This window comes from Bombyx mori, chromosome 4, assembly GCF_030269925.1.
Source record: "Bombyx mori chromosome 4, ASM3026992v2".
Taxonomy (NCBI): Eukaryota; Metazoa; Arthropoda; class Insecta; order Lepidoptera; family Bombycidae; genus Bombyx; species Bombyx mori.
The window spans coordinates 9384327-9410704 of record NC_085110.1 but is presented as its reverse complement, the minus strand read 5'-3'; the positions used below and the strand labels follow the sequence as shown (position 1 = coordinate 9410704).

Sequence of the window (26378 nt, the reverse complement as noted above, 5' to 3'; positions counted from 1 at the left end):
CGTATTTCATTAGAAAAAATGGTACCTGCCTGGGATCCGAGCACCGGTGGGCCACTTAACACCAGGTAGGCTGTGAGATCATCCACCCGTCCAAGTAATAAAAAAAAAACAATGAAAATAACCAAAAAATGCTTAACAATGTGAAAATAATTTGTTGGTGAAACTTTTTGGTTATTTGATTGCAGTTAAAATAGTAATTCAACCATGACGCGGACATGACGTCTTTTATAATTACGTATAAGCAGTTACTCGGCCATAACCGACTAGATTAAATGCAAGTCCTCGACTGTCTCGAAATTTTCTGCGAACAAAAGTAAGTTTTAATTGGTAACATGAAACGTAAAACGTGTATTAAGTTTTTATGTACTTACCGAAGAAACAGCAGCAGAAAACGATAGTATATAAGGTTATGAAAATAGCTCTAACATCGGTCCTATCGAATATGTATTCGTCCTCATTATATAGTGGTCCAGTTTCGTTTATTCTTGATACGTTAACATCCTCAGGACCCGAAGTCGTCTTGTTCAGAGAACTCCACATGGCCTTCTCTTCTACACCTATTAATAGCCTGACGTGATGCATATTGCTGGATGTACCGTCAATCATCTTTATTTTCTCCTGTAGCTGCGGCTTCTTTTTCCCATTTCCTGAAGAAGAAGAAAAAAACATTTACTCTGGACAATTGCTATGTACATAAATGTAAACCATGTAAATATTTGCCTAACTATATAGATCACTGCAAAAAGACAAAAACTTGAAATTCTTTGATCTGTTAAAACAATGGGAAATAAAATATCGCTTCTGAGATTGACCCCAATGCGCACGTCTTTCATAAGATAATATTCCATATACTGTTCGTGCGAACTGAAAACGAGACACATGGATGATCGCAGATTGTATCTATAAAATAAAGTCATATTGTTTTATAAAGAGATATATAAGATAAAGATAAGCTTGTGTTACTGTTTGGTCCACACCAGTCGATTTGTAGCTCCGATGGTACGTAAAATCATAAATTAAATGTATTTAATCTGTACTAATATTATAAAGAGGAACGATTTGTTTGTTTGTTTGTATTGAATAGGCTCCGAAACTACTGAACCGATTTGAAAAATTCTTTCACTGTTTGGAAGCTACACTATTCCCGAATGACATAGGCTATAATCTTTTTTGAAAAAAATTAGGGATCCTTACTAAAACTCCAATAATGTAACCCAAGGTGTAAAAAATTACCTAAAATATTCTTTACATCGCGTGCCCTGCGGAAGCTATTGATGATAGAATAAAATAATGTACTACGACTTTATAGAACACATTATTATTTACAAAAATTGTTGCGACAGCATATATCTAACTATTATAGTTATGCCGCAATAAGTGTTATTGTATATGATAAAAATGATAAAAAGCATCAAACGTATTCAGGCTATAAAGTATCTAGGTGCGACTTTTCATTTTTTAATGCTATTTTCGCTTGACGAGCTTACGACCCACCTGGTATTAAGTAGTTACCCGAGCCGAATTTGAATCCCTTCATAATTATACGGACAGTAACCCTGGCTCGGGTTATAATTCCGAAGTCAGTGTTTCTGGCTGATCTGTCACTTTCGTGATGGAAATTTTGAATTGAATTGAAAGAGATGGTGGAAGCCGATCCGAGCCAAACTACCCAGGAATTGGCGGCATGGTTTAACGTTATCTTACCAACAATATTGACTCGATTGCGTCAAATCAATAAAATAAAAAAATATAAAAAATGGGTGCCTCATGATTTTACTGATCTGCAGAAAGAAATGCGTGTTGCCTTATTAAATCGATATATTGGATCGAATTGTGAAATGTGATGAAAAGTGGATTCTTTACGATAGCCGTAAAAGAAAAATGCAATGGCTGATCCCAGGTCAAACGCTGCAACGATCTTCGCCATTATTGCTCCATGATAACGCGAGACCTCATAGAGCACGAGATACCGTTTTAACTCTACAGGAACTGCAATTAGAAACCATTCGTCACCGTCCGTATTCGCTAGACCTTGCTCCGACGTACTAACATTTTTTTCGTGATTTGGACAATTTTCTTCGTGATAAAAAGTTTTCTTCCCAGGATGCAGTACAAGCGGAACATATATTGGCGCGTTGCTCTGGATTCGACGAGCAACGCGCCGCCCTCGTCGCGGTCATAGGAGAGGACCTCTCGCTGCCGCGCGTCGTGGCTACGATGATCGGCAGCGACGCGTCCTGGAAGGCAATGCTCGACTTCTGCGAGTCCACCATCTCGCAGAAGGAGGCGGCGGAGCGAGAGAGGGAGAGCTCTTCCCTTTCCGCACCGATCCATCGCCGTCGAGCCGGGGGCCGGAGGCGAGAATACGCCCGTACGTCCCGGCCCCTGTAGGTAGCGGGCCTCCTCCCGGTGAAGGTCAAGGGGCGACCTGAGGGGGTGAGGCCGCGCGGCGCGCTACCAGCACTCTAGCACGCTGCCGTGGAGTGAATAGAGCGACCGGTCGACGGTGTATCGCGTCCCGACCCGGCAGGCTGGTTCTGGCCCAGCGGGGTATTCCGGGACACCAGCGGCACCGTCTGGGCGGCCCGACGGGCTGCCGTACCGAGACGGCCGACGTTTCAGAGCCTTCGATTCGCCTCGAAGGCTCCGTCGGCTGGGCGTCCTTGGGGTGAGCCGCGCCGTCTGGTTGCAGTGTTGACCGCGGTAGCCCCCCTACCTCATTCGGGTTCTGACCTCGGAGGGGATCGGACGTCGGGTGTAAGAGTGCAGGGGAGTCGTTTAGTGGGTGGATCCTAAAATCCTTGGGCCCGCGGTCTGCTCACAACACGATGCAGATCGTTGAGTCTCACATACCCCGCGCGCCCCTTTTGCGCGGGGACCTCGTAGGAGGTTCGGCCCTCTACTCGAAAAAAAAAAAAAAGGATGCAGTACAAAATTCTTTCACACAGTCTGTAAAATCTAGATCACCAGAGTTCTATCGCAAAGGCAGAAATTACCTTCCTATTAGATGGCAGCAATGTATAGATAATGGTAGATATTTTGTTTAAATAAATATGTTAAATGAATAAAATCGAGTTTCAAATTTTCAGTATAAATCGGCAATTTCATACTTTTAACCCCTAATAATAAACAAAACTGGACAGTATGCCTGCGACCTCGAAATTAAATCTGGTATAAGCTCATAATATTGTTCAAAAACACGCATAAATAACGTCCGTCTATCTTCCGCTTGTATGTTTGTCAGAGATAAAGTACAGAATTTTTCATATTATATAGAGACAAAGTGAACACTAATATGCAATAAAGACTATAGACTTAGCGTATTCTCTAAGCAAGTACTTTAGGACAGGGTGCAGGCGTTTCTATAGGTGTGTGGACTCTACAATATCTTGTAAATGCTCGTTATTTATAACATAACACAAGTGCTTTAGCAGAGATTAACTCTTTTTCTAAAATAGTTAGATAAACGTTCAATTTTACTTTATAAGTCTGGCTTGTGAAGGTCTTAGGCATAGGGATATAGTTAATGGGTTCTATGGAAAAAATTCAATGCATGAAACGTTTTAACTAAGTCGTGGCAAATATAATGTTTACCTAACGCAAAATATGTTTACGAGCACTTATGGTAAGTAGCCTTCGAGATACTGTCTAGCAACAAAACGCTTGCATATTAGATCACAGTAACATCTGTGTTCATTTGAATAGTTAGTTAACAGGCAAATATGAGGAAATAAATAGTGCTTAGGTTTTTCTAAATAACTAGAGGTCCCGCAGTAGTCGAAATTCGACTATAATTAATTGGGATTGTAAGTTTGTACACTATTATGATTGTAATTTATACTTCTATAATCACAAATTTCGCCAAGGCTCCACTATAAAAAAATATTAATAAAGACAAACAATATATAATTTATTCCCAATTTGACCACAGACGTCAAGAACAAAAATTTGACAATAAATAGTATGCATGCGTGTGTGCGTCAAATACATGGTATGTAGTGTGTGTAATGTTTTCTTTATTGATTTAATGTGTCTTTTATGCATTACTAAAAAAAAATAACATTGTGCACTTTTTCTTTAAATTCTCTATAAGTGTGGAAAATTTCATACTCCTCCGTCCGCGCAATTTTCGTAAAAAGGGATACAAAGTTTTTGCTTCACGTATTAATATATAGATAAAAGATAACTACAACAAAACTTGAATTACAGACTGACGAATACCAACCATTCTTCGAGGATTTGAAAATTTTCCTTTTTTTTACAACTGGTTAGATTAGATACATTTGGTTGCGCAATTGATCGTCAAGACGTGATACACAAGAGCTTCGAGTGAAAACTCGTTTAACTAAACTACGTATTCTTATGAGGCAGATGTTGCCTATATGTTAGTAAGGAACGATCAAGCATTTATCATATCGCTAGTAAAAAGTATGTAGTTTTCGCGAAATGGCGCTCAGACGTTGACTTTAAATACTTAACGATGGACTATATGATGGATGAATACGTGAGACTGTGTCTCACAAGTTGATCGGTACTATTTTGAATAATCACTTGGGTATAAAATATGTTTTCCCTCGGCCAGGCCCCAATTATTCATGACACTGACAAACTGACATTGTTGCTGATGGCGAGACGTGGGTTTGACATGCAAACAGTCAACAAGCTTCGGAGTGGCGTCTTCCAACAGAACGGAAACCGAAAAAACCACGCCAAAGTCGATCAAACGTCAATCAAAAGTAATATTAATTAATTAATATTAATTTGCTTCATCAACAAAAGTTTTGAATACAAACAAATTTTGTATACTTCCTGTTTGTCAATAAATCGTCTTAATCATAATAAAGTTATTTTAATTACTATCCGAAATTCGCAAAACTTTATAAGGAAATTCTTCTGTATGTTTATTTCCTTCTAATTCTCCTTTATCGTTGGGGATTGAACCAAATATGATTCTTTCGTACTTCGAATGACCTCTTTCTCATTGTTCTGAAGTAATAAAATATCTGATCCTATCAAAAGGATTCGCTAGCTTATATGAAATACTTTTATAAAATTTCATTGATAAAGTATTCAGTTCATTACAGTGATTATTAAAAAACTTTGTTCTTTTATAATAACTATACATTTACAGATGTTAACTATATTTAACATCTTCACAATTTAATAAATTATATATTAATTACATTGAAAGGTGGACCGTCAACCAATTAAGGTCTCTGCATTTCCTTCCGTCTATTCCATGAGATGATGTCTACGACTTCATTTTGTTATGGTACCAGTCTTCACTGAGCTAATTTATCTGGAACTATTATTATATAAGCTTTCTGTCACTTGCGTTAAGCGCTGTGGAGTGGTTTACATTAAGCGAGACTCAAAGTATAGTTTTACGATCGGTGGCAGCGTTATTATAACTTAGGTCCTTGTTGATGTCTACTCGGATGTGCGGCGGTTGCTACTTTCTATCAGATCGGGTACGGCCTTAAAATTATGAATCACTTATGCGGGCGTGGTGTTCGCTCAGGCGGCTCGCACCAACATTAGCTCTCTCCAGGTCCTCCGATCCCGTTTTTGTGAAGAATGTAGATTTTCACAACGATTTAGAATTAGAATCGTTATATAAGTATCTGAAGACCTTTGTCCTACGTAATAACGACATGTTCTTTATTTTCACTGTTTAATTTAATTTTATATTTATTTATTAGATGTGTGGACGTGCTCACGGCCCACCTGGTATTAAGTGGTTACTGGAGCCCATAGACATCTACAACTTAAATGCGCCACCCACCTATTGAGATATAAGTTCTAAGGTCTCAGTATAGTTACAACGGCGGCTCCGCCCTTCAATCCGAAACGCATTACTGCTTCACGGCAGAAATAGGCAGGGTGGTGGTACCTACCCGTGCGGACTCACAAGAGGTCCTACCACCAGTAAATTTAAAATTATTGTCATAAAATTAAAAATATTGCTTAACTTTTTTGTTTTACGTTTTATAAACATTTCTTCTACATTTGTAATTAGTTTATTTACATTTTCAGAAGGTAGTGCAATTTGCGCCTGCTAGAAATAAATACTTCGACTACACTATTACTTACTCAAGTTGGATTTATGTTAACGCTAATGCCGGCCACTGACGGTGAAGGGCCGTCAAACATTCATTCGCAAACCTAGCGGCTAGGCGGCTGTGCAAATGGGTTCGCATACTCAATTTGCGAACCCGTTTGCGCTTCCTCCTACACTTGTTTACAAATGTCTCACGAATTTCTCCTCCTTTTTAATTCGTCAATAGAACATTGAAGAGAAAAAGAGTCTTGAATTCTTTCCCAGACATCATTAACAGCCATGCTGTTTTTATGGGATTTCTTTTGATGAAGATACGCTACACAGTAGACGTCACGAACTATGAAAATGGCGATACGTCCGTTACCTTCGCAATCGTCGGCGCAACTGGGCAAACGAATGTGTGGGAAACTACGCGATGGTTCGCGCTTCGCGCGCTTTGATGTCTGTTAAAAAACCGACACAGCTTGGAAAACCACGAATGCAGCGAAAACTTTGCATAATCATTCGCAAATGTCGTCCCACACTTGCGGGTTTGCGTATTCGTGCGCATGTGAGTGACCGGTGTAACGTTTCAAATAGCCAGTATTGTAAAACTAAAACTTCATTGAGTACCTTATTAACTTGTATTTACCTTTTATGTACCTTATTAACTTGTATTTGAAAATCATTTACTAATGTGTGTGTGTTTTTTTTTTTTATTGCTTAGATGTGTGGACGAGCTCACAGCCCACCTGGTGTTAAGTGGTTACTGGAGCCCATAGACATCTACAACGTAAATGCGCCACACACCTTGAGATATAGTTCTAAGGTCTCAGTATAGTCACAACGGCTGCCCCACCCTTCAAACCGAAACGCATTACTGCTTCACGGCAGAAATAGGCGGGGCGGTGGTACCTACCCGTGCGGACTCACAAGAGGTCCTACCACCAGTAATTACGCAAATTATAATTTTGCGGGTTTGATTTTTATTGCACGATGTTATTCCTTCACCGTGGAAGTCAATCGTGAACATTTATTGAGTACGTATTTCATTAGAAAAATTGGTACCCGCCAGCGAGATTCGAACACCAGTGCATCGCTCGATACGAATGCACCGGACGTCTTATCCTTTAGGCCACGACGACTTCAGCTGTTTTTTAAAAAATTTTGGTTGCATTGCACATATTGCCAAAATAAATAATTTTGTTTGTAAGGTATCATTTGAAAATAAATTAAAGACACAACTGAGTACATTTTGTATTTACGAAGTTTTTTTTTTTTCGATTATTTGACCTTGCTTTATGTTCTGCTTCATTGACATCAAAATCTATTAACAAAACACCAGTTTTGTATGTAATGTATTGGCGCCAAAATGAGAAAACTCAATGAGCAATCATATAAAAATGACAGATTCCAAATTCAAATGTAATATTTTGTTTATTTTTAATTGTAACAATATTTATGGCCAGACTAAGTATTAGTATAGATGAGCCAACATTTAAACAACGTCACATGCTACGAGTACTTCTCCGAAAGCTCAATGAAATTGTTCATAATAATATATGAACGGTTTTTATTAATTAAGACAATTTTACTAACATAAATTATGTCATCAGTCAATAAATATTTAATTTAAATATAATTTAACTCTAAGGAAAAGCAACATGATATATCTGAATAGAGTTAAGTATAAATGTTTTCTTAATATAACGAAAACAAAACCATATATTAGGCAAGAACTGAAAACATAAAGCTGGTTGAAACCTTTCAAGTAGTACAAAGTTTATGCTCGACGTGATATAATTTAATCGCAAGCTCAACGGTTATTCTGAAGACTATCGTAAAATCTAGGGACACTGGAACCTAATGATTTATAACGAAAATACTATTTTAGTTGGACTATAAAATCCATCTATTTCAAAGACCAAAATTTATTAAATAAACTCATAGACTATTGATTGGTTAACGTAACTTTCGAAGAAATACTTCTTTAAGACATTAATAAAATATTTTAAGAAAGGCATCACACTAAGATTTTATGTCGCATAGCATATTTAAGTAAAAACTTCGACCGTCTAGATAATAAAAAACATAATAAACAGTGACATTTCAGCACGTAGTTGAAGATTTAAAAGCACGTACAGAACGTACGTAACTTGCAGATTCATCTCATGAAGTGCTTTAATATGTTTCGTGTAATGTATAATACTAAGATCTCATAATGTTTGCATCAAATCGTAACATAATAGTTAAGGAATAAATGACAACATAAAGTGTGATTTATGTCTGACCGTAGATTATTGGTAAACTAAAGTAAGAAAGTAAGAGCTCTTTGTTCTCTGTTCAATTCCGTTATCGTGAATTCAAAGGCATTGCGTTGCTCGAACAAGGTGCACCGATGACCTAATGGTCACACCCGATGGCCACATCAATCAAAGTAAGCGTGCAGTATAGACAGGTTCTTGTGGCGAACTTTATAGGAGCCTATTGTTCAGTAGTCTTGTAGATGTCATCCGTCTGATGAGGCTGATTGATTATACTCTTGTCTTTGGGTGCTTATCCGTTGTTGTTGTTTTTCTTTATTGCTTAGATGGGTGGACGAGCTCACAGCCCACCTGGTGTTAAGTGGTTACTGGAGCAATACTGCTTCAGGGCAGAAATAGGCAGGGTGGTGGTACCTACCCGTGCGGACTCACAAGAGGTCCTACCACCAGTAAAAATGTATCGTATGCATTGTAATTACATGTTTAAGTAAAATTTATGTTCAAAGATAAAGCAAAATTATCTCTTATGTAAGCGTGGGCGGTTCAACGCATTTTAGTTTAATTAAAAACGTTCCCCGAACGCATGACTGAATTTTGCATAGTACACTGTTTGGGGTTTTATGATGAAATTAATGGGTTATTTTCACCGTTTGTATGTTTTCTTTATATTTTAGCCACCTATGACTACTAAGTTGTGCACTAATCAGTAAGATACCCGATGTGTTAGTATAGTTTCAGCCCTTATATCAATAAGGGCTGAAACTATACTAATTATTCAAAGTAAATACACCCTTAAGACGTGTTCATGAAGGACATCCACGTTGAGGGAATAATGAAATAATAAATAAATAACGCTTAGTCAAAAAATCATTTCTGTACTGACAGAGCAGATTATGGCCACTTTAGCGCGCTTAACCCTCAGACACAGCCCACTGAGTTTCTCGCCGGATCATCTCAATGGGTCGCGTTTCCGATCCGGTGGTAAATTCTACGAAGCACGGCTCTTGCTAGGGTTCGTGTTAGCAACGTCGTCAGGTTTGAGCCCCATGAGCTCACCTATTAATTATGGTTACGCTGATATAGCCTCTCAAGGCTCTCAGATTAGGTAGGAAAAAAAAAATTAGTGCTCTCCATTATAACAGTTCTACGAAGCTGCAGTTCGATGGAACTGCTGTGGAAGAACGACCGGTTGGCGGTGTATCGTGTTTGTACCGTTTGGCAATGATCGGACGCCGGTGAAAGTGTATGGGAGTCACTTAGTAGGTGGGCCATTAATATCTTCCGCCCCAGCTTTTAAAATCATCGGTCACCGAGTGACACTTACCCCATATGTACGTACTTGGTAGGAACTCTTGAGATTCCGCGCGGGTAGGTACCACCCACAGATCATAGAAACACACTTGTTTCTATGATCTGTGGTACCACCACCCTGCCCATTTCTGCCGTGAAGCAGTAATGCGTTTCGGCTTGAAGGGTGGGGCAGCCGTTGTAACTATACTTGAGACCTTAGAACTTATATCTTAAGGTGGGTGGCGCATTTACGTTGTAGATGTCTATGAGCTGCAGTAACCACTTAACACCAGGTGGGATGTGAGCTTGTCTACCCATCTAAGCAATAAAAAAAAAACCCTAGGCTTGGGAACCTCGTAAGAGATTGGTCCCTGACCTCAAAAATCAAAAAGCATATTATACCCCGCAAAGGTAGGGTTCCACTGTCCTGACTGTTCCTGACGAAATCACTTCATATAAAATGACGAATACATAGAATTACATTAACAATGGATGACGAAGGCATTAACTAATAGGCCTTCAATCTCAACGAGTGAAAAACAAAGTTTCTCTTTGATACCTCAATAAACGTCAGGATAAATTTAAAAAACTGGACGTACGGGCTTTAGCTTTAAGCTTCGAAGCTTATTACTTCACTTCACAGACATAGGCTTATACTAAATTCATCCATGGAATGATGCAGAGCTTTTGAACGTATCGGAGAGAAGACAAATGCGTTTTCAGTTTGCCTTTAAATTATAAAGAAAAGAAGGCAACCTTTATAAGGTGTATATTTATACATCTTATGGCACTCACCGTCTTTTTAACATTTTTCGAAACCTCACCACCATTTTCGTCTATCACGTAATTGCCTGTTCACGATTCGAGCCATACTATATCATACGGGAGCTTCGGATGCTGGAAGAGTGCTTTTGGTTTATAGCTTGCAAAATTCAGTTATCCGTTCTGTTTTGAAACGTTTTTTTATTATTGAATGATTACTGGTTGGCCTAAGACCTTTCCATTTCCACCAGGACAGGTGTTTTGACGTCATGCAGTTATTAGTAACGCATGTTGTAAATCCGAGCGGGCTGGTGTCAGCGCTTACATAATTCTGAGACAAAACAGCCACGCTTCTCAATTTATAGTGTAACATAACGTTACAGCAAAGACATAAAAAGGCAAAAATTGAGACATTCTGACTCATATCTCAAAATGAACGACGCTGTGAATTCGACAAGCTCTGTCACTGCTTAACTGCTTAGGTTGACTGTGAATTCGTCTACACATCTGTGCCATTAAAAACGCTAAAAAGGCAGTTTTATTATCTGAGAACAATTTGTTATTTCAGAACAACATGTAAAAATGTAACTTTGTATAGAATCATATTATATGGATGTATATACATATGTATATGTTATGACGTATTCTGACTGACTGATTCATCAGATTGAAATACTGGCCACAAAAAAATTTGAAACTTTGTATTGTTCCATAAATTTGCCGTAGAAAGTCCAGATGCAATTTCTAATGCATAGAAGTTGAAAATCGACTTTTTGTTATTTCCTTTTACTGTTTTTTAGCCCTAAATATCTCTAATAAGCCCTAATTATTTCCGGAATGAAAGATAGCTTAGTATATTACTTGAAAATTCTTCTATCGTCCAGTGAAGGTCAGAAAGATGACAGAGAAACAAAAATTAATAAAATTTTATAAAAGCGTTTCTTTCAACAGAGAGACAGAAATACTTCAATTTTATTTATTCGGTTTGATGAACAAATATATGTAGATCGAATACAGAGCACAGAACAGGACTCGTTAAAAGCGACTTCAAAAATAAATACGATGAATTAACTTAACTTTTAAGCTCGGCTTTGATTAAACTCTGCAGAGGTTCATTTGCATTTCCGCAGCAAAATATAAAAGGCATCGAAATAAACACGGCATCATTAAATTCGTTGCGAAAATACAGACGCTGTAAGCATTCAGGCGCCACTCCTATATTGAAAGTTCATTAAAATGAGAACATTGCAATATACAGTGTGTCTGATATTATGAACTTGACTATGTATATAGCGACTTTTTTTTAAGTAGAAAATATTTATGTATTTATTATTTAACTTTGTCTATAGTATAGGTTCCAGTAACTACTTTAGACCGGGTGTACCGTGAACTCGTTCACTCGTATACCCAAAACAATAAACTCATAATAATGTAAAATGAAAGATTGTTATTAAAATATAAAATTTGGTTTCAAAAAAGGAGACGTCATTTGAGTCGACTATTATCAAAGCCGGCAATGTGACTTTTGGAAAATTATTGGTAAATCAGAAAAACGAATTATTGACTTTGTATTCCATTGGCAGTCACAAAACTCTTCTGAACGACATCTTAGATAAATAACAGGTTAAGTATTAATCTTTATTTAATGCAGGTTTTGAACCGTATTCTTTGAAGGAGACGATTATATTCAAGTCAATCTGTATCGCCATATCAATAACATTTTTTTGTCCAAATACACAGATTGCTACCTTTGATAATAGACGACTCATTTGTCTCTTTAGACCGTTAAACAAGGTTAAGGTTAAGGCGGTTACTGCAACTCATAGACATCACAACTTGAACGTTTCCTTGAAACATCGGGCAAAGAACAACTTGAAACATGCATAATCGCGTCGTTCGATACAAGGCCCAAACGACATCATAAATATTAGTCATAATTTCAGTAGGCAGCGCCCCTGAAATTTAAGTCCATGAGCAACGGTGACCTTTGATCATCAGGAAGGCCGTATGCTCGTCGCCGTACAAAGTCAATGTCTTTTTTTCAACGATTTAATTATAGTCATTTTTTTCGGCAAGTTAAAGTCGAATGCAGTGACAGAATAAATAGTGCTTTAGTAGTTTCAGTCAATAAAATCTGGTTACCATCTTATCTGTATAATAATACTAGCTCTACCCGTCCGCTTCGCTGGGCATTTAAAATTAACATTACTATTTCTCATCCCCCCCACAAAAATTCTCATCATTAATACAACTGGTATAGGGAGTCCAACACTCATATAAATATTAGTAAGTATTTTCTACATGGATACCAAGTTTCAAGTCAATCGGATGCATGGTTCAGTGGTTATAACGGAACATCCGTAAAAACCACTATAGATTTATATATTAGTATAGAAGTATAGATAACTTTTTTAACCGTGAAATATGTATATTCCCTACCTACTCTCTGGTAGCCTAACGGGATATTCCAGCTAGGCGCGGACGAGTAACATGACCAAAAAAAAGCTAAAAATGTCAAAAATAGTAGCATCGGTTGGTACAATGGTTCGCATTGAAGTCATTCTTCAGTAGCAAATCACAATCTCTACAAGCGCTTTTACCTCGTCGTCGCGTTACCACCAAGTCGGAATTCATTTTCAACAATAAGAAGAATGAGACAGTATTACATAATCTGACATATTTTATGCACTTTATTAATGCACAAAATTATTAAAACACTAAATCTAAATTTCAAGAAAAAATCGACATTTCACGCTTTTGTCATTCATTTCCGCTAAGCTGTGCGTTTGCTTCAGTGAGTTTAATTAAAAAACTTAAATTAACCTCAAAATATATAAATTAAAAAGCGATATGATATAATTGGACAGGATATCAAGCCGACAATCGTCATGTTAAAACAAATATTCAAAATTTAGAAAAACAGGACAATGACACGATCATTGCCCCTTGAGAAAACAAATTTGAAACAAAAAAGTGGCTATTTTTCCAGAGAAAAACAATGAAGGGCTTAGTTGCTAACTAGAAAGAAAAAGTTACAGAATCGCTGACCCCGTTAACTCAATAGGCCTCATAAAATTCAATGACACTACTAAACGACGGAAGTTTTTGAACATGAACAAACTATTATGTCCTATCCACTCTCTCAAGGTCTTCTTGGACTTGAAATACTGATTCTTACTGATAGTAGAAATCATTATAAGTGCGGATATGTGCATACCCCTCCCCTGTCTATTTCTGATACGAAGGAATGTTTAGTTCTGTTTTCAAGAGTAGAACAGACAAAGTAACTTTGTAGTCATGTTATACATAATGATATAATGGGTACAGGTAATAACTACCCATGCGGGCTCATAAGATGTGGCCATCAGTGATAAAGCAAATTAGGTATAATTTAGGTTTGATTTTTATTACACGATGTTTTTCTTTCACCGAGGAGGTAAGTCGTGAATATTATATATTTATATATATAATATTCTTATATATATTTGTAAATTACGTATTTCATTAGAAAAATTGATACCAGCCTACGGGATTCGACAACCGGCACAGTCACATCGCTCTATATGAATTCACCGGGCTTGTTATCCTTTAGGCCCTTAGGCACAAAGACAGAGGGTTGATCTATCTATTCAGCTATGTAAAAACCAAAACCAAATTTAGTACATCAAGGAAACTCGTAAAGATTAATTCTACACGGAATTCTCGATACGGATTTGGAACGGAATTGGAACGTTTTTAGTGGTAACGAAGCTTTGAAGTTAAATTATATAAACACAAATACCTTGTGTCAAAGATGTTTTTAATGAAAGATTATCTGTATTTAAGGTTTTTTAACTAAGGTTTTTTTCAATAAAAATGGAAATTTGTTGTGAAATAATGCTTACGTATGAATCATTCAAAGTATTGCCTTTTACTAAACACAACTTTTTCCCATCTTCCTGACAGAGTTCGAATACCCTGACGATAGAAGTGTTGGTCTTTTGATGCTATCCACGAATTAAGCCATTTTTTGGTGTCTGTATGGTCAGACCGTGTCTCACCAAACAGAACAAATAATAATCGAAATATCTAGGGAATATGGCAGGTGGGGAAGACGTGTCATTTGATAGCTTACAAGTTGGTTTGGTAACGTGAGACCGAGCGCTGACATGCAGGAAAACCACTTTATCGTGTATCTGATCGTATTGTGAACGTTTTTCACGCAGTGCTCGTCTTAATCACATTAATTAAGTTCGATACCATTACCGAGTGATGTTTTCGTTCGGTTCTAAGAGCTTATAATAAATATCACAGTGAATATTGGGCCAAGCCGACAACGTAGAAGCATGACCGGGCAGATGCGATGAAAGCCTTTCATTTTGTACCGCTGGAGCAGCTGTTCACGCTCAACATCACTTGGCTTTAGCTCATAAGGAACATTTCATTTATACAATAATTGTGAAAAGTAATATAAAAATCTTAATTTTCATAATCGATATGACTAGTATAAATAAAATGTCCAAAGTTACATTTTATGTTTTGTAAATTATTCATCTGCTGTTATTATAATTTAGCCAATTTATTTTTAATTCATATCTATACTTCTTTTCATAAATACTAATATAAATATACTTTAAATAAAGTACTGTATAATTAATATAGCCTACATTTGCGAGACTTTATTAAATCCATTGATTTTTTGACAATTTGTTTATTTTACAATATTTCTCACGAAAAAAAACTCAGGCGGTCATTTTACGTACCGATATGTTAAAAGTCACGATCTATCATATCGGAAGAATGGTAGTTCTGTGGTTCTATAATAAAGGATCGCAACATCTGGACTTTATATGGGTATTCATTCACCCCAAAACGCAAACTACCGGATAGACACATTAATCTTGACGCCTGGAAACTATAGGTTCGTGATTTAGAAATCAAGTGGGTAATCAGTTACAGAGCCATAGAAAATGAAATGGTCCGAAAAAATCTGCCTATACGCAGGGACTATTCGTAAGCTAACATCAAACGAATCTAAGAAGCACTGTTACGACCACCCTTGTAAGTTCGTAGATACACATCCAATCTGTTAAATGGGCTTATGCAGATAATGATTTGGTATAGTGCGGTACCTATTTACACCCATAGCAGTGAAGAGTCCTGTCTATCCTAAACAGTTCTTATTGTTCGCTAGAAAGACTAGGTCATATTAAGACGCCGTTATGCTTTTATTGGAACCAATTATAATAATTGAAGTATTACGCCAATGACATATAAAAATCAATGACGTTCCTTACGTTGTCGTAGAGAGTGCGGGTAGTTTAGTCATGAATTATCTTTAATACCGTCTTAAACAGTTGCTTAGGTACATGCGTAACATTAAGGAAACAGTTAACTTTAACTAATCTTAGTTAGCTAAATAGTAACGTTGCGCCGATATATACATTTAAAGTAAATATATATAAGTATAGTACACGGAGTTATAGGACTATATGACCTTAAGTGGTCTGTCTAGATTGCTTATATTACTTTTAATTACCTATTCTTTAAATTAAATTTTAAAAAACTATCTAGATAGATTAATCAAGATAAACATGCATACTTTTATAAGCTTCAAGCATTTTATGCTTTTAAATAAATGTATATTAAATAAATTATAATAAAAAAACCGCAGTAGTAATAATCATCATCACACAGGATTTTGAACAATATGGCTCTAAAAATAAAGAACTTAATACGTTTAATCATACAAACAAACAAGTCTATGCGATTACCAAGTCCTTTATATAAATTATTTTCTTAAACGACAACTAATGCTACTCAGGGTTCACAAGAGGATTTGTTTATTTAGTGAAACTATTACATTTGGCTTATCCTGTATTGATGTGTGGGTAAGTATATTAATATAGTATATAAATAGTTACGGATTACTTCATATTAAGTGTATAATCTATAGATTACTTTCATATTATGTGACTGATTTATACTTAGGCTTGTGTGCTTATATTGCGGTCATAAGTACATTAATTTTAAATTGCTTCTTTACTTTATTTATTTCATAAAATGAAAATGTAATGAATATAAGGTAAAAATGGTGGCTTTTATTCAAATTATTATAATAAATTATTCTAAGGTATTTAAAGCTTCGTTGTGTGATATGTATATGAGGACCTAACTGGCACCATATTTTTTTTAAGATAATGGTGCCAGCGTTGCCCTAGTAACGGTAATTAAAACTTACTTACTTCTTCATATTATTCCTATTATTGAATTTCAAGTGTAGACAACATTAGCATATACAACATATAACAACAGAGCGTTCCACCCCGTTCGGCTGCTCAAGTAACTTTTTTTACTGGTGGTAGGATCTTTTGTGAATCCGCACGGGTAGGTATCACCACCCCGCCTATTTCTGCCGTGAAACAGGTCGGTTTGAAGGGTGGGGTAGCCGTTGTAACTATACTGAGACCTTAGAACTTATATCTCAATAGGTGGGTGGCGCATTTACGTTGTAGATGTCTATGGGCTCCAGTAACCACTTAACACCAGGCGGGCTGTGAGCTCATCCACCCACCTAAGCAATAAAAAAAATGTTCGTCGTTTAAATTAGTCCACAGACACAGTCCACTAAGTTTCTCGCCAGATCTTCTCAGTGGATCGCGATTCCGATCCGGTGGTAGATTCAGTGAAGCACTGCTCTTGCTAAAGCTAATTAGAAATTGCTCGATGGTATGCTAGCTTCACCGAACGTGAAACATCGAGGATAATAGAAATAGGTAGAAAAACAACTGGCATCTTGTCCATAAGTCCAGAGACATACGGAAATTCAAATAAATACTAAGAAATTTATTGCCATAGTATAATACTTAGTACAAAAATAATAATAAAAAACTGGCTTCATTCATTTTGTTGCTACACTGTTTCAGTTTCATACATTCATACTGTTTCAGCTATTAATCATTCATCCGCTTTCAGGCCCGTAAACAAAATCGACAGTATAAATTATTGCAAAAACAAAATGGACGTACGGCGGGTGAAATATGTCAAATAATTTGTTACATAGCAATTTGCTGGAATAGTTTAAGCTCTAAACGTTTCTAATACATTTAGTTTAATATAAATATTTTAGTTTTGGCTATCGCAAATTACATGTTAAATGGTGTCTTATATTCAATCTTATGTCTTCTTATAGTAAAGAAGTATGAGTCTATACTGACATAAAATGAAATATCGAATTCGAATCAAAACCGCCGTTCACTGGTCGACAGCAAGCAAATTCAACACTATATGCCTCCAGATAGCTCAAGACAGTATCCTGAAGGTACTCTAGCGTCTTGATATATTCGAAATTCGGAAATCCACGAGTACCTGGAAACCCCAACCATATTGGATGAAGTTAAACGATACTGACCAAACTATAAGAACCGCTTGACAGCAAACCAAAACCCGTTGTCCGGTATGCTCTTGCAGCCAAATTTGATTACAAGAATCAAAAGACCCGACTTGCTAAGGCAAGACGGAGCATTGGCTCTGCCTCACCAAACCATGACCTCTCGCAACTCACTATGAGATATGAGATATTTATTTATTTTTTATTCTTTTAAGAAGTAAGCAAGGATTACTGTTGGCCTGAAGACCTTTCCAGTTTCATCAGGACAGGTGAGTGAGCAAAGGCTCAGTCAGGAGGGATGGGATTTACTAACATCTACCCCAGCGCCTCCGGAGGAGACCTAACAAGTCGGGGGCAGCTGCTTCGTGAATTAATCTACTACCGGATGAGAATCACGACCCGCTGAGAAAATTCGGCGAGAAACTCAGCGGGCTGATGTATGGGTTAGATTGCACATCGAACTCTTTGCCGAGTTCGATGAGTACGGTTACCAGAGTCCCTAAGCCGGCTTCTAGTGTTAGAGCTGAAGGCGTCTAATGCTGAGGTTAATGAATCTGATCCCTAAGGATGTATTTAGGGCGTCGACGGTGACTGGCACATGCGTGATCAAGAATCGGGGAGTAGTCAGCGACGACAATGATAAGGCGATTATTATGGCGCAAAATCTATTCAAAGTTTACGAATATTTATTAACATTGTAACAAACACTGTACTTACGGTTTATACGCATGATTGATTCAGACATGAGGACGGCGATACCAACCCAACTCACGATATGCTCTAGTGCTTGATTACATAAATAAATTCATTTGTGCGCTACATTATACTACTCAAGATTCCGTTATTTTCATAAACTTAATACGTTAGGCGAAAATGCATTTAGATTGATTCATGTGACCACTGGGTAATAATATACTTAGTCTGGCCATAAATACTGTTACAATTAAAAATAAACAAAATATTACATTTGAATTTGGAATATGTCATTTTTATATGATTGCTAATTGAATTTTCTCATTTTGGCGCCAATACATTGTACAATATTTTGCGATATTAAAATGGAGTGGGGTGATAAAGAGAACCGAATCGCTGTGATTGCATTACACAAAGTAGGTATGGAGCCAAATGCAATTTTTAAAACTCTCCATACGCTAGGTATTAGTAAAATGTTTGTGTACCGGGCTATTAATAGGTGCCCTCCTCTGTTTGTGACAGAAAAAGATCTGGCCGTCCACGTAGTGTTCGTACGAAAAAGGTGGTCAAAGCAGTAAGGGAAAGAATTTGAAGGAGAAGAAAAAAAAGATTTTATCTTGGGAGATGAAGATAGCACCTAGAACCATGTCGGGTATTTTAAAAGACGACTTAGGACTTGCAGCCTATTAGAGACGTACTGGTCATTTCTTAACTGATAATTTAAAAGAGAATAAGGTGGTAAAATCAAAACAACTACTGAAGCGGTACGCAAACGGGACCTCCCTTAATAGAAAGATTTTGTTTACGGATGAGAAAAAATTTACAATTGAGCAACATTTTTATTAATAACTAGCCTCAACGTTTAAAGGACTGTATTGCAGCCAATGGAGACCACTTCGAATAAGCTTTTTATACTTTAAATTGTTTTATATTTATGCATTAAACTAACACACTGTAGAAGTAATAAATGTTATTTGCAATAGAATTTTTTTTATTTTTAATTGTAACAGTATTTTTGGCAAGACTAGGTATATCAGACTGGGATTTTAACTTATTATAAGATATTCCCTAATTTAAACTTTTTCAGCTACTCTAATGATTCCTCACTATACAAAAAATAGGAATATAACGTGCCACTTTGCTTAAAAGTGCACTCTGCTTAATACCATTGATGTCAAATTCTGGGGATTCCTCCTGTATTATATCGATTGAGGGGTATTTGGTTTAGGCAACATTTTTACAACTTTATAGGAAAGCCATTTAAAGTTTAAAATTTGCAAAAAATATTATAACAATAAAACTTCTTCAGCTATTTGACTAAGCCTGACGCTGTTGCTAACACGAACCCTAGCAAGAGCCGTGCTTCGTAGAATCCACCACCGGATCGGAAACGGGATCCACTGGGAAAATCCGGCGAGAAACTCAGTGGGCTGTGTCTATAGGTTAATTTACTTGTCGAGCCCTTCGTCGCAAGCGACGGGTTCGGCGAGGACGGTGGCCGATGCTTGAGGTACCTAAAAGCACCGTTAATGGATCGGGAGGATACGTAATGACGTGCTTAGGGCGACGTCGACTGTTTACCATTCGGTTCGGGTATGATATCTATACTAATATTATAAAGAGGAAAGATTTGTTTGTTTGTTTGTTTCGAATAGGCTCCGAAACTACTGGACCGATTTGAAAAATTCTTTTTCCATTAGAAGCCGACTTTGTCCCTGATGAACATAGGCTACTTTTTTTTATATATTTTTTTTGGTTTCATGTGTGTTTTAATGTTTCTGAAGCGAAGCGAGGGCGGGTCGCTAGTCGTTTAATAAAGCCCAATGTATGTTTCGATAAAGCCTTTTTGTTTGGAGAAAGTAGCCTTTTTACTCCCATTATCTACTAATATTTATGTCGTATGAATTGAATACGCACACTGAATAAATACGTTTTCCTTCGCCGAATATATCGCTTTTATTAAGGCTTCTTAAGCACGAATCTGTATCTCGAGATTTATGTAGGTCGTGATCGAGCTTACATAAGCAATACCTTCAATCACTTTTATCTCATAAATATTTATATCCATAAACGAAGTTCAACACACGAACGAGAAGAAATTTATTGTAAAATTAAATAAATGTTTAAAAAATATGTAAAAATCCTAAAAACTTCAAATAGCTTTCGGAAGTTTTTTTTTTATTACCCTTCCAGGCAGACGAGCATACGGCCCACCTGATGGTGAGTGGTTACCGTCGCCCATGGACTTCAGCAATGCCAGGGGCAGAGCCAAGCCGCTGCCTACCGCTGAAATATCGGAAATATAATGCAGTTGGCCTAATCGAGCTCACATTAGCTCTTTCAATTATTCTTAGACAGCGAATTTTTCACTTTATGTTGTAATTTTTAAAGATATCATAGTCGACTAGTAAAATTGATTTCCGAAATACGCTACATTTAATAGAATATCGCCAGCGATTCATAAAGGAGTTTTTATCTTATCTTCTCGTTTTATTTACAGCAGTAGTATGGATTGTGATACTCTTTTTAGCTCATTAACTTCAAAAATATTACAGACAGGTCGAGAGAGTGTATTCGGTGAAAGCAAAATAGTTATATTAACATGAGTTCTAAAGATGTATTCCTGGATAGATTATCTTTTTTTTTATTGCTAGATGAGTGGACGAGCTCACAGCCCACCTGGTGTTAAGTGGTTACTGGAGCCCATAGACATTTACGACGTAAATGCGCCACCCACATTGAGATATAAGTTCTAAGGTCTCAAGTATTGTTACAACGGCTGCCCCACCCTTCAAAGCGAAACGCATTACTGCTTCACGGCAGAAATAGGCAGGGTGGTGGTACCCACCCGCGCGGACTCACAAGAGGTCCTACCACCAGTAATTACGCAAATTATAATTTTGCGGGTTTCATTTTTATTACACGATGTTATTCCTTCACCGTGGAAGTCAATCGTGAACATTATCTGTCTCTTACTTTTTTATTGTTATCACTTTATATTATAAATATTATAAAAATATATTATAAATATGGCTGGAGGTGACTACAGCGGTTAGAGCTTAATCTTTTCCCGCACCAACATTGTTATCAAGCTTCCAACCGTAAGCAAGCACTCTTTGCTGAAAACCGGACCTCCACACTAAGGCCCGTGTTTTAAAGCGAACTTGCTGACCACAAAACCACTGCAAAAAAAAAGAAGTTGAGCGTTTAATTTCAAACATTTTACTGCTTCAATAAGGCTAAGAGCACGTGCCCAATCTGACAGAAACTGACAACCGCCAGATATAGACATCAACAAGAATCTAAGCCACAATAACGCTGCCGCCTATCGTAATCATTTTGTTAAATCTCACTTAATGTAAAACACTCCATAGCCCTAAGGAATTGCCGTAAGAAACAGTCAAACCCAAAGCCTCAACGTAAATGAAAGAAAACATTTCTGAAAATTTTAAGTACTTTCAGTTAAATTAGCTGAGTAACGAGTGGTACCTTAATAAAATGATGACATAGACTTCTTCTCATCATCTCTCCGCGTAATGGACGAAAAGAAACGAAGGAAATTAAATTTTACTAGTTTTGCCTGAGACATCGTTCCAATGGCGTGTCCATCAGCATATATAATTTTGGTACCTTAATTTAAAAGTACTGGTAAAATATCCATAAATGTTAAAAAAGAAAAAAGTGCAACAATGAAAATAAATACAACATTAGTATCATTTTATTATTGTGGAAAGACTAGAAAACTTTATGGGAAACTATTTTGCTCATACACAAACATACCATTCGACCAACAACTGCTAAATAAGTATATTCTTGCGATGCCCAACTTTTAGCTGGTCAGCAATTAGAGCAAGATTCCACGGGAGGAATTTTGTTTGGGCATACTCCTGCTGTAGATAATGTATTGAAGAAGGAATAAGGAAAAGAAACTCCCTGCAAATCCTACGATAATCACAAACCAAATCCACACATAATTCTTCTTAATCTATAAATTCAATGTCTATTTAATCATATCTATGGTGGATCTTTAAATTTCATGCAGTAGGTAATCACATTACAAAAGCGTGAATACTAAAATAACAAATCGTTTTGATGCGAAACAAAAATAGCTCGCCTTTTATAATGTACGAGCCATTAATCTGAACGGTATACAGCCAAGCGGTCACGTGGAAGATAATTATGCGTCTTTTTTCTTAACAGTACGATCGTGTTGTTTCATGTCTATTTTTTATTCCAGCTACGAAACTCAAATTTGTATTGCTGCATTCAATTGTAACTCAAATCTGCTTGTGTGTAAAATAATGAATTTGTTTTATTTATCTCATTGAGTTGAAACTCTGAAGTTGGTATAGGCATTTCGGAAATAGTTCCTGCTATAGTGTGTATGATAGATATAACCACCCTGACAAGAATATAAACGTTATTACTAGAAGTGCGTATTATGAGCTATACGTACCAAATGCTGCCTATTTCTGCGATGAAGCAGCCATGCGTTTTGGCCTCAAATATTGGACTGCCTTTATGCAATATAATTGAGATTTCGACCTCATATGTCAAGTTGGGTGCTGGCATTAATAATATAACGCTATGATGTCTATGGGCTCCTATTCCCATATAAAATCAGCTGGACCATGAGCTGACTTGTTCTACTCGTAATAAAATAGCAAACTAATAAAATAATCGTTTCAACAAGTAGGATGTGTACCTATATATCACAATATGAAATGACATTGACTATCATTCATTTGTCAAAATGAACTCAGTTTATAAATATAAAGTACTAGCGACCCACTCTCACTTCGCTTCGGGGACTATCATTTATTATTGATTTTATTGAATTTTCTTTTATACAAATCTGAACTTGAGAAAATGATGTAATATAGGATATTATATAGCAGATTGCTTGTAATACCACCATTAGGTTCTACCACGTGGCTCTCAAAATACTTTGTCAGCACTGCCATTCCCCTATCCCCTAGCCTATTACCTGGTCACTTCTGGCTGCTTCTAGCAATTCGTAGAGCTACAAATGTACTTTACGCCCTTTCAATTGATACACCATTTCAATAGAAGCCTGCCAACGTATTCTGCAACAGACAGGTGTTGGTAAAAGTTTATTGTTTTTCAATTTACTAACCTTGAAAGTTGGCGTAATATTTTCTTGAATAGCTTTTGTAGCTTCAAATGACGTTATTTGAAACAATAATAATTATTGTATTGCTGGATATGAGTCAAAAAATGCTTAGAATCTGGTTTATTTTCAATGAATGTCCCATTTCCAAACCAATGAATGTGGCTCCTCCGGTGGCAGTACCAATTGCGTCAATTTGACTTGAATTCAGGAGCTTCATTATTATACTTAAATGCCTTGAAATATTGGCACACAACGTTTATTGGTCCAATAGCAACGGTTTGCCGTGAACTGTGAAATTCTGTTTTTTTATATCCTCGTATTTTATTAATACCAAAGCATTTATTTTAAACGATATTCAGTCTTTTTACATCCTCTTTGGGGATATTTGCAGCACGCATTCTGTCAATGTTATGTCAAACGCCTTATGGTTACATTAGAAAATTTCAAATGGTGATTAAGTTTTTTAGTTTAAGATTATTATTATTTTTTGTTTAGATGGTTGGACGAGCTCACAGCCCCCTGGTGTTAAGTGGTTACTGGAGCCCATAGACATCTACACCATAAATGCGCCACCCACCTTGAGATATAAGTTGTAAGGTCTCAGTTACAACGGCTGCCCCACCCTTCAAACCGAAACGCATTACTGCTTCACAGCAGAAGTAGGCGGGATGGTGGTACCTTCACAAGATGTCCTACCACCAGTAATTACACAAATTATAATTTTGCGGGTTTGATTTTTTTTTTACACGATGCTATTCCTTCACTGTGGAAGTTCAATCGTGAGCATTTGTTGACTACGTATTTCATTAGAAAAATTGGTACCCGCCTGCGGGATTCGAACACCGGTGCATCGCTCAACACGAATGCACCGGATATCTTATCCGTTAGGCCACACCCACTTTTTTATTTATTTAGATTAACTTTCTTAATTTTCTACGCAAAATTCCTGTTTTTTTCTTTCATAAGAACCTTCTCCTGGCATTAACAAACACAACAAAAAAGAATTAGCGCAATCGGTCCAGCCGTTCGCGCGTGATGTCGTGACCAAGGGAAATAGGGATTCATTTTTATGTATATAGATGTACTTTAGTAAGTTTTTAGGAGGCAGCAAACAATTTAAAGAATGTCGTAAGTGATCTCGAAATTTAAAAAGATATGTACGTAACGAGTACATAAAATTGTACGTATGTATAAACGACAATCTGCAATTTATTCGGTAGTAAAAATGAAATACGTCATTTATTACTGATTAAATGTTCTTAATGCTAACCGCATTACAATTATAATTACATGAAACAAAAAAAGACATAACACAAATGTGTGATTCAAACTTTCTCTCAGTATACTTAACTTCCGTACTTGAAGCGTAGTCCAAAGTAATCGGCCCACAGCCGTCCAGGAAAATCACCCAAGACTGAAACTAGCCACGTGTTATTCGAAAACCGTTGTTTCAGAAAGTACCTACACCGATTGGAGATGGGCCGTGGCCAAAGTACCATTACTTTAAATGCCACTTAGAAACGGTGGAACACATGCTTCACGGTGTGCGATGCGAAACAGTAGCGCGGATTACGTCGCCTATGGTGGGCAATGTGCGACTTCTACGAGTGCACTATATTAAATTTCCAAAGGGAGAGGCCATAAAAGAAATTGCTCTCCATTAAGCTGGGTGCCAGAAAATTAGTTTTGCTCGTATTGTTACCGGCAAGCGAGACCAATAAGACGTCGTGTACGCTGTCTGCACGGGTCTTGCTAAATAGCAACGGGTGACAAAAGGCCACTCCTCGCGATCTACGTAAGCTCTGATCCAGCGAGGTATCCCAGGGTTACAAGTTGGCGGCCACGTTAAGACGGGTAACCCACATTAATAAAATAAAAAAATGAACAAAAGTACCTTAAGACAAGAATGAGTTGTAAGGTCTCAGTTTTAACAGTAGAACGGCTGTCCCCCCTTTCAATCCGAAACACATTATTGCTTCACGGCAGAAATAGGCGGGGCTTACCTACCCATGCGGACTCACAAGAAGTCCCTACCACCAGTATATTATTTCAACCTACTTCAAACATTAATTCTTATCCCAACGTTGCATACTACAAGATCGTTCCTGAAAACAATGACAAGGCCCAAATAGTTTTTGCGAGAAGATTTACAATCGAAATCGAGAACTTGTTATAAATTATTTTTTTCACTGTTTACAAGATTACTAAATAAATAAATAAAAAGTTCTGAATCGAGTACTCTTGAAGGTACGCGCGCATTCAGTTTCAATTGAAATAAATTAGTAAGTAGAAAGGTACATATTATATGTAGGAGCAAATTTCTTTTCTAACCAGTATCTGCGGTTCTACTTGGGCTACTTTTCTCTAATAATAGGCTCACCGTGTTTAAGCTTAATATGTATGAACCTAAATGGAATAATCATTCTGTCTGTCGGCGTTCAAACACATTTGACCCAAAGCTCAGAAAAAGAAATATAAAGAAGTCGCTAGTTTAGAGCTGTACATATATTTAACCACATAGTTTTTTATTACTATCTATAATTACTATCGACGATCAATTGTATAACAGCTTTCCTGCTCAGCCAAAATACAGGACTACTTGCGGTGTAGTTTTTTTTTTATGATTGAAGGATGAACGGTGGCCCGGAGGCCTTTCCAGTTTCACCAGGACAGGTAGGCGAGCAAAGGCTCAGCTAGGAAGGGTCGGATTAGCTAACAGCTGCCCGAGCGCCTCCGAAGGAGACCTAACAATTCAAGAGCAACTGCTTCGCGAATGAATCCACTACTGGATCGGAATCGCGACCCGCTGAGAAGATTCGGCGAGAA

The 26378-nt window shown here is 37.1% G+C and overlaps 1 protein-coding gene and 1 long non-coding RNA gene across 2 annotated transcripts in view; one reads left to right on the top strand and one right to left on the bottom strand.

The window, feature by feature from the left end:
* Window positions 1-26378, bottom strand: part of NGR-A31 (neuropeptide receptor A31) — a 70137-nt gene that overhangs the window by 28831 nt on the left and 14928 nt on the right. Inside the window, 1 exon segment of the mRNA NM_001134275.2 lies at window positions 372-647. Coding sequence (NP_001127747.1) covers window positions 372-606 — 235 coding nt within the window. The 5' untranslated portion in view covers window positions 607-647.
* On the top strand, window positions 205-4839 carry LOC105841825 (uncharacterized). Its single transcript, XR_001139738.4, has 2 exons — window positions 205-313; window positions 4583-4839. It is a non-coding gene; the product is annotated as an uncharacterized LOC105841825 (long non-coding RNA).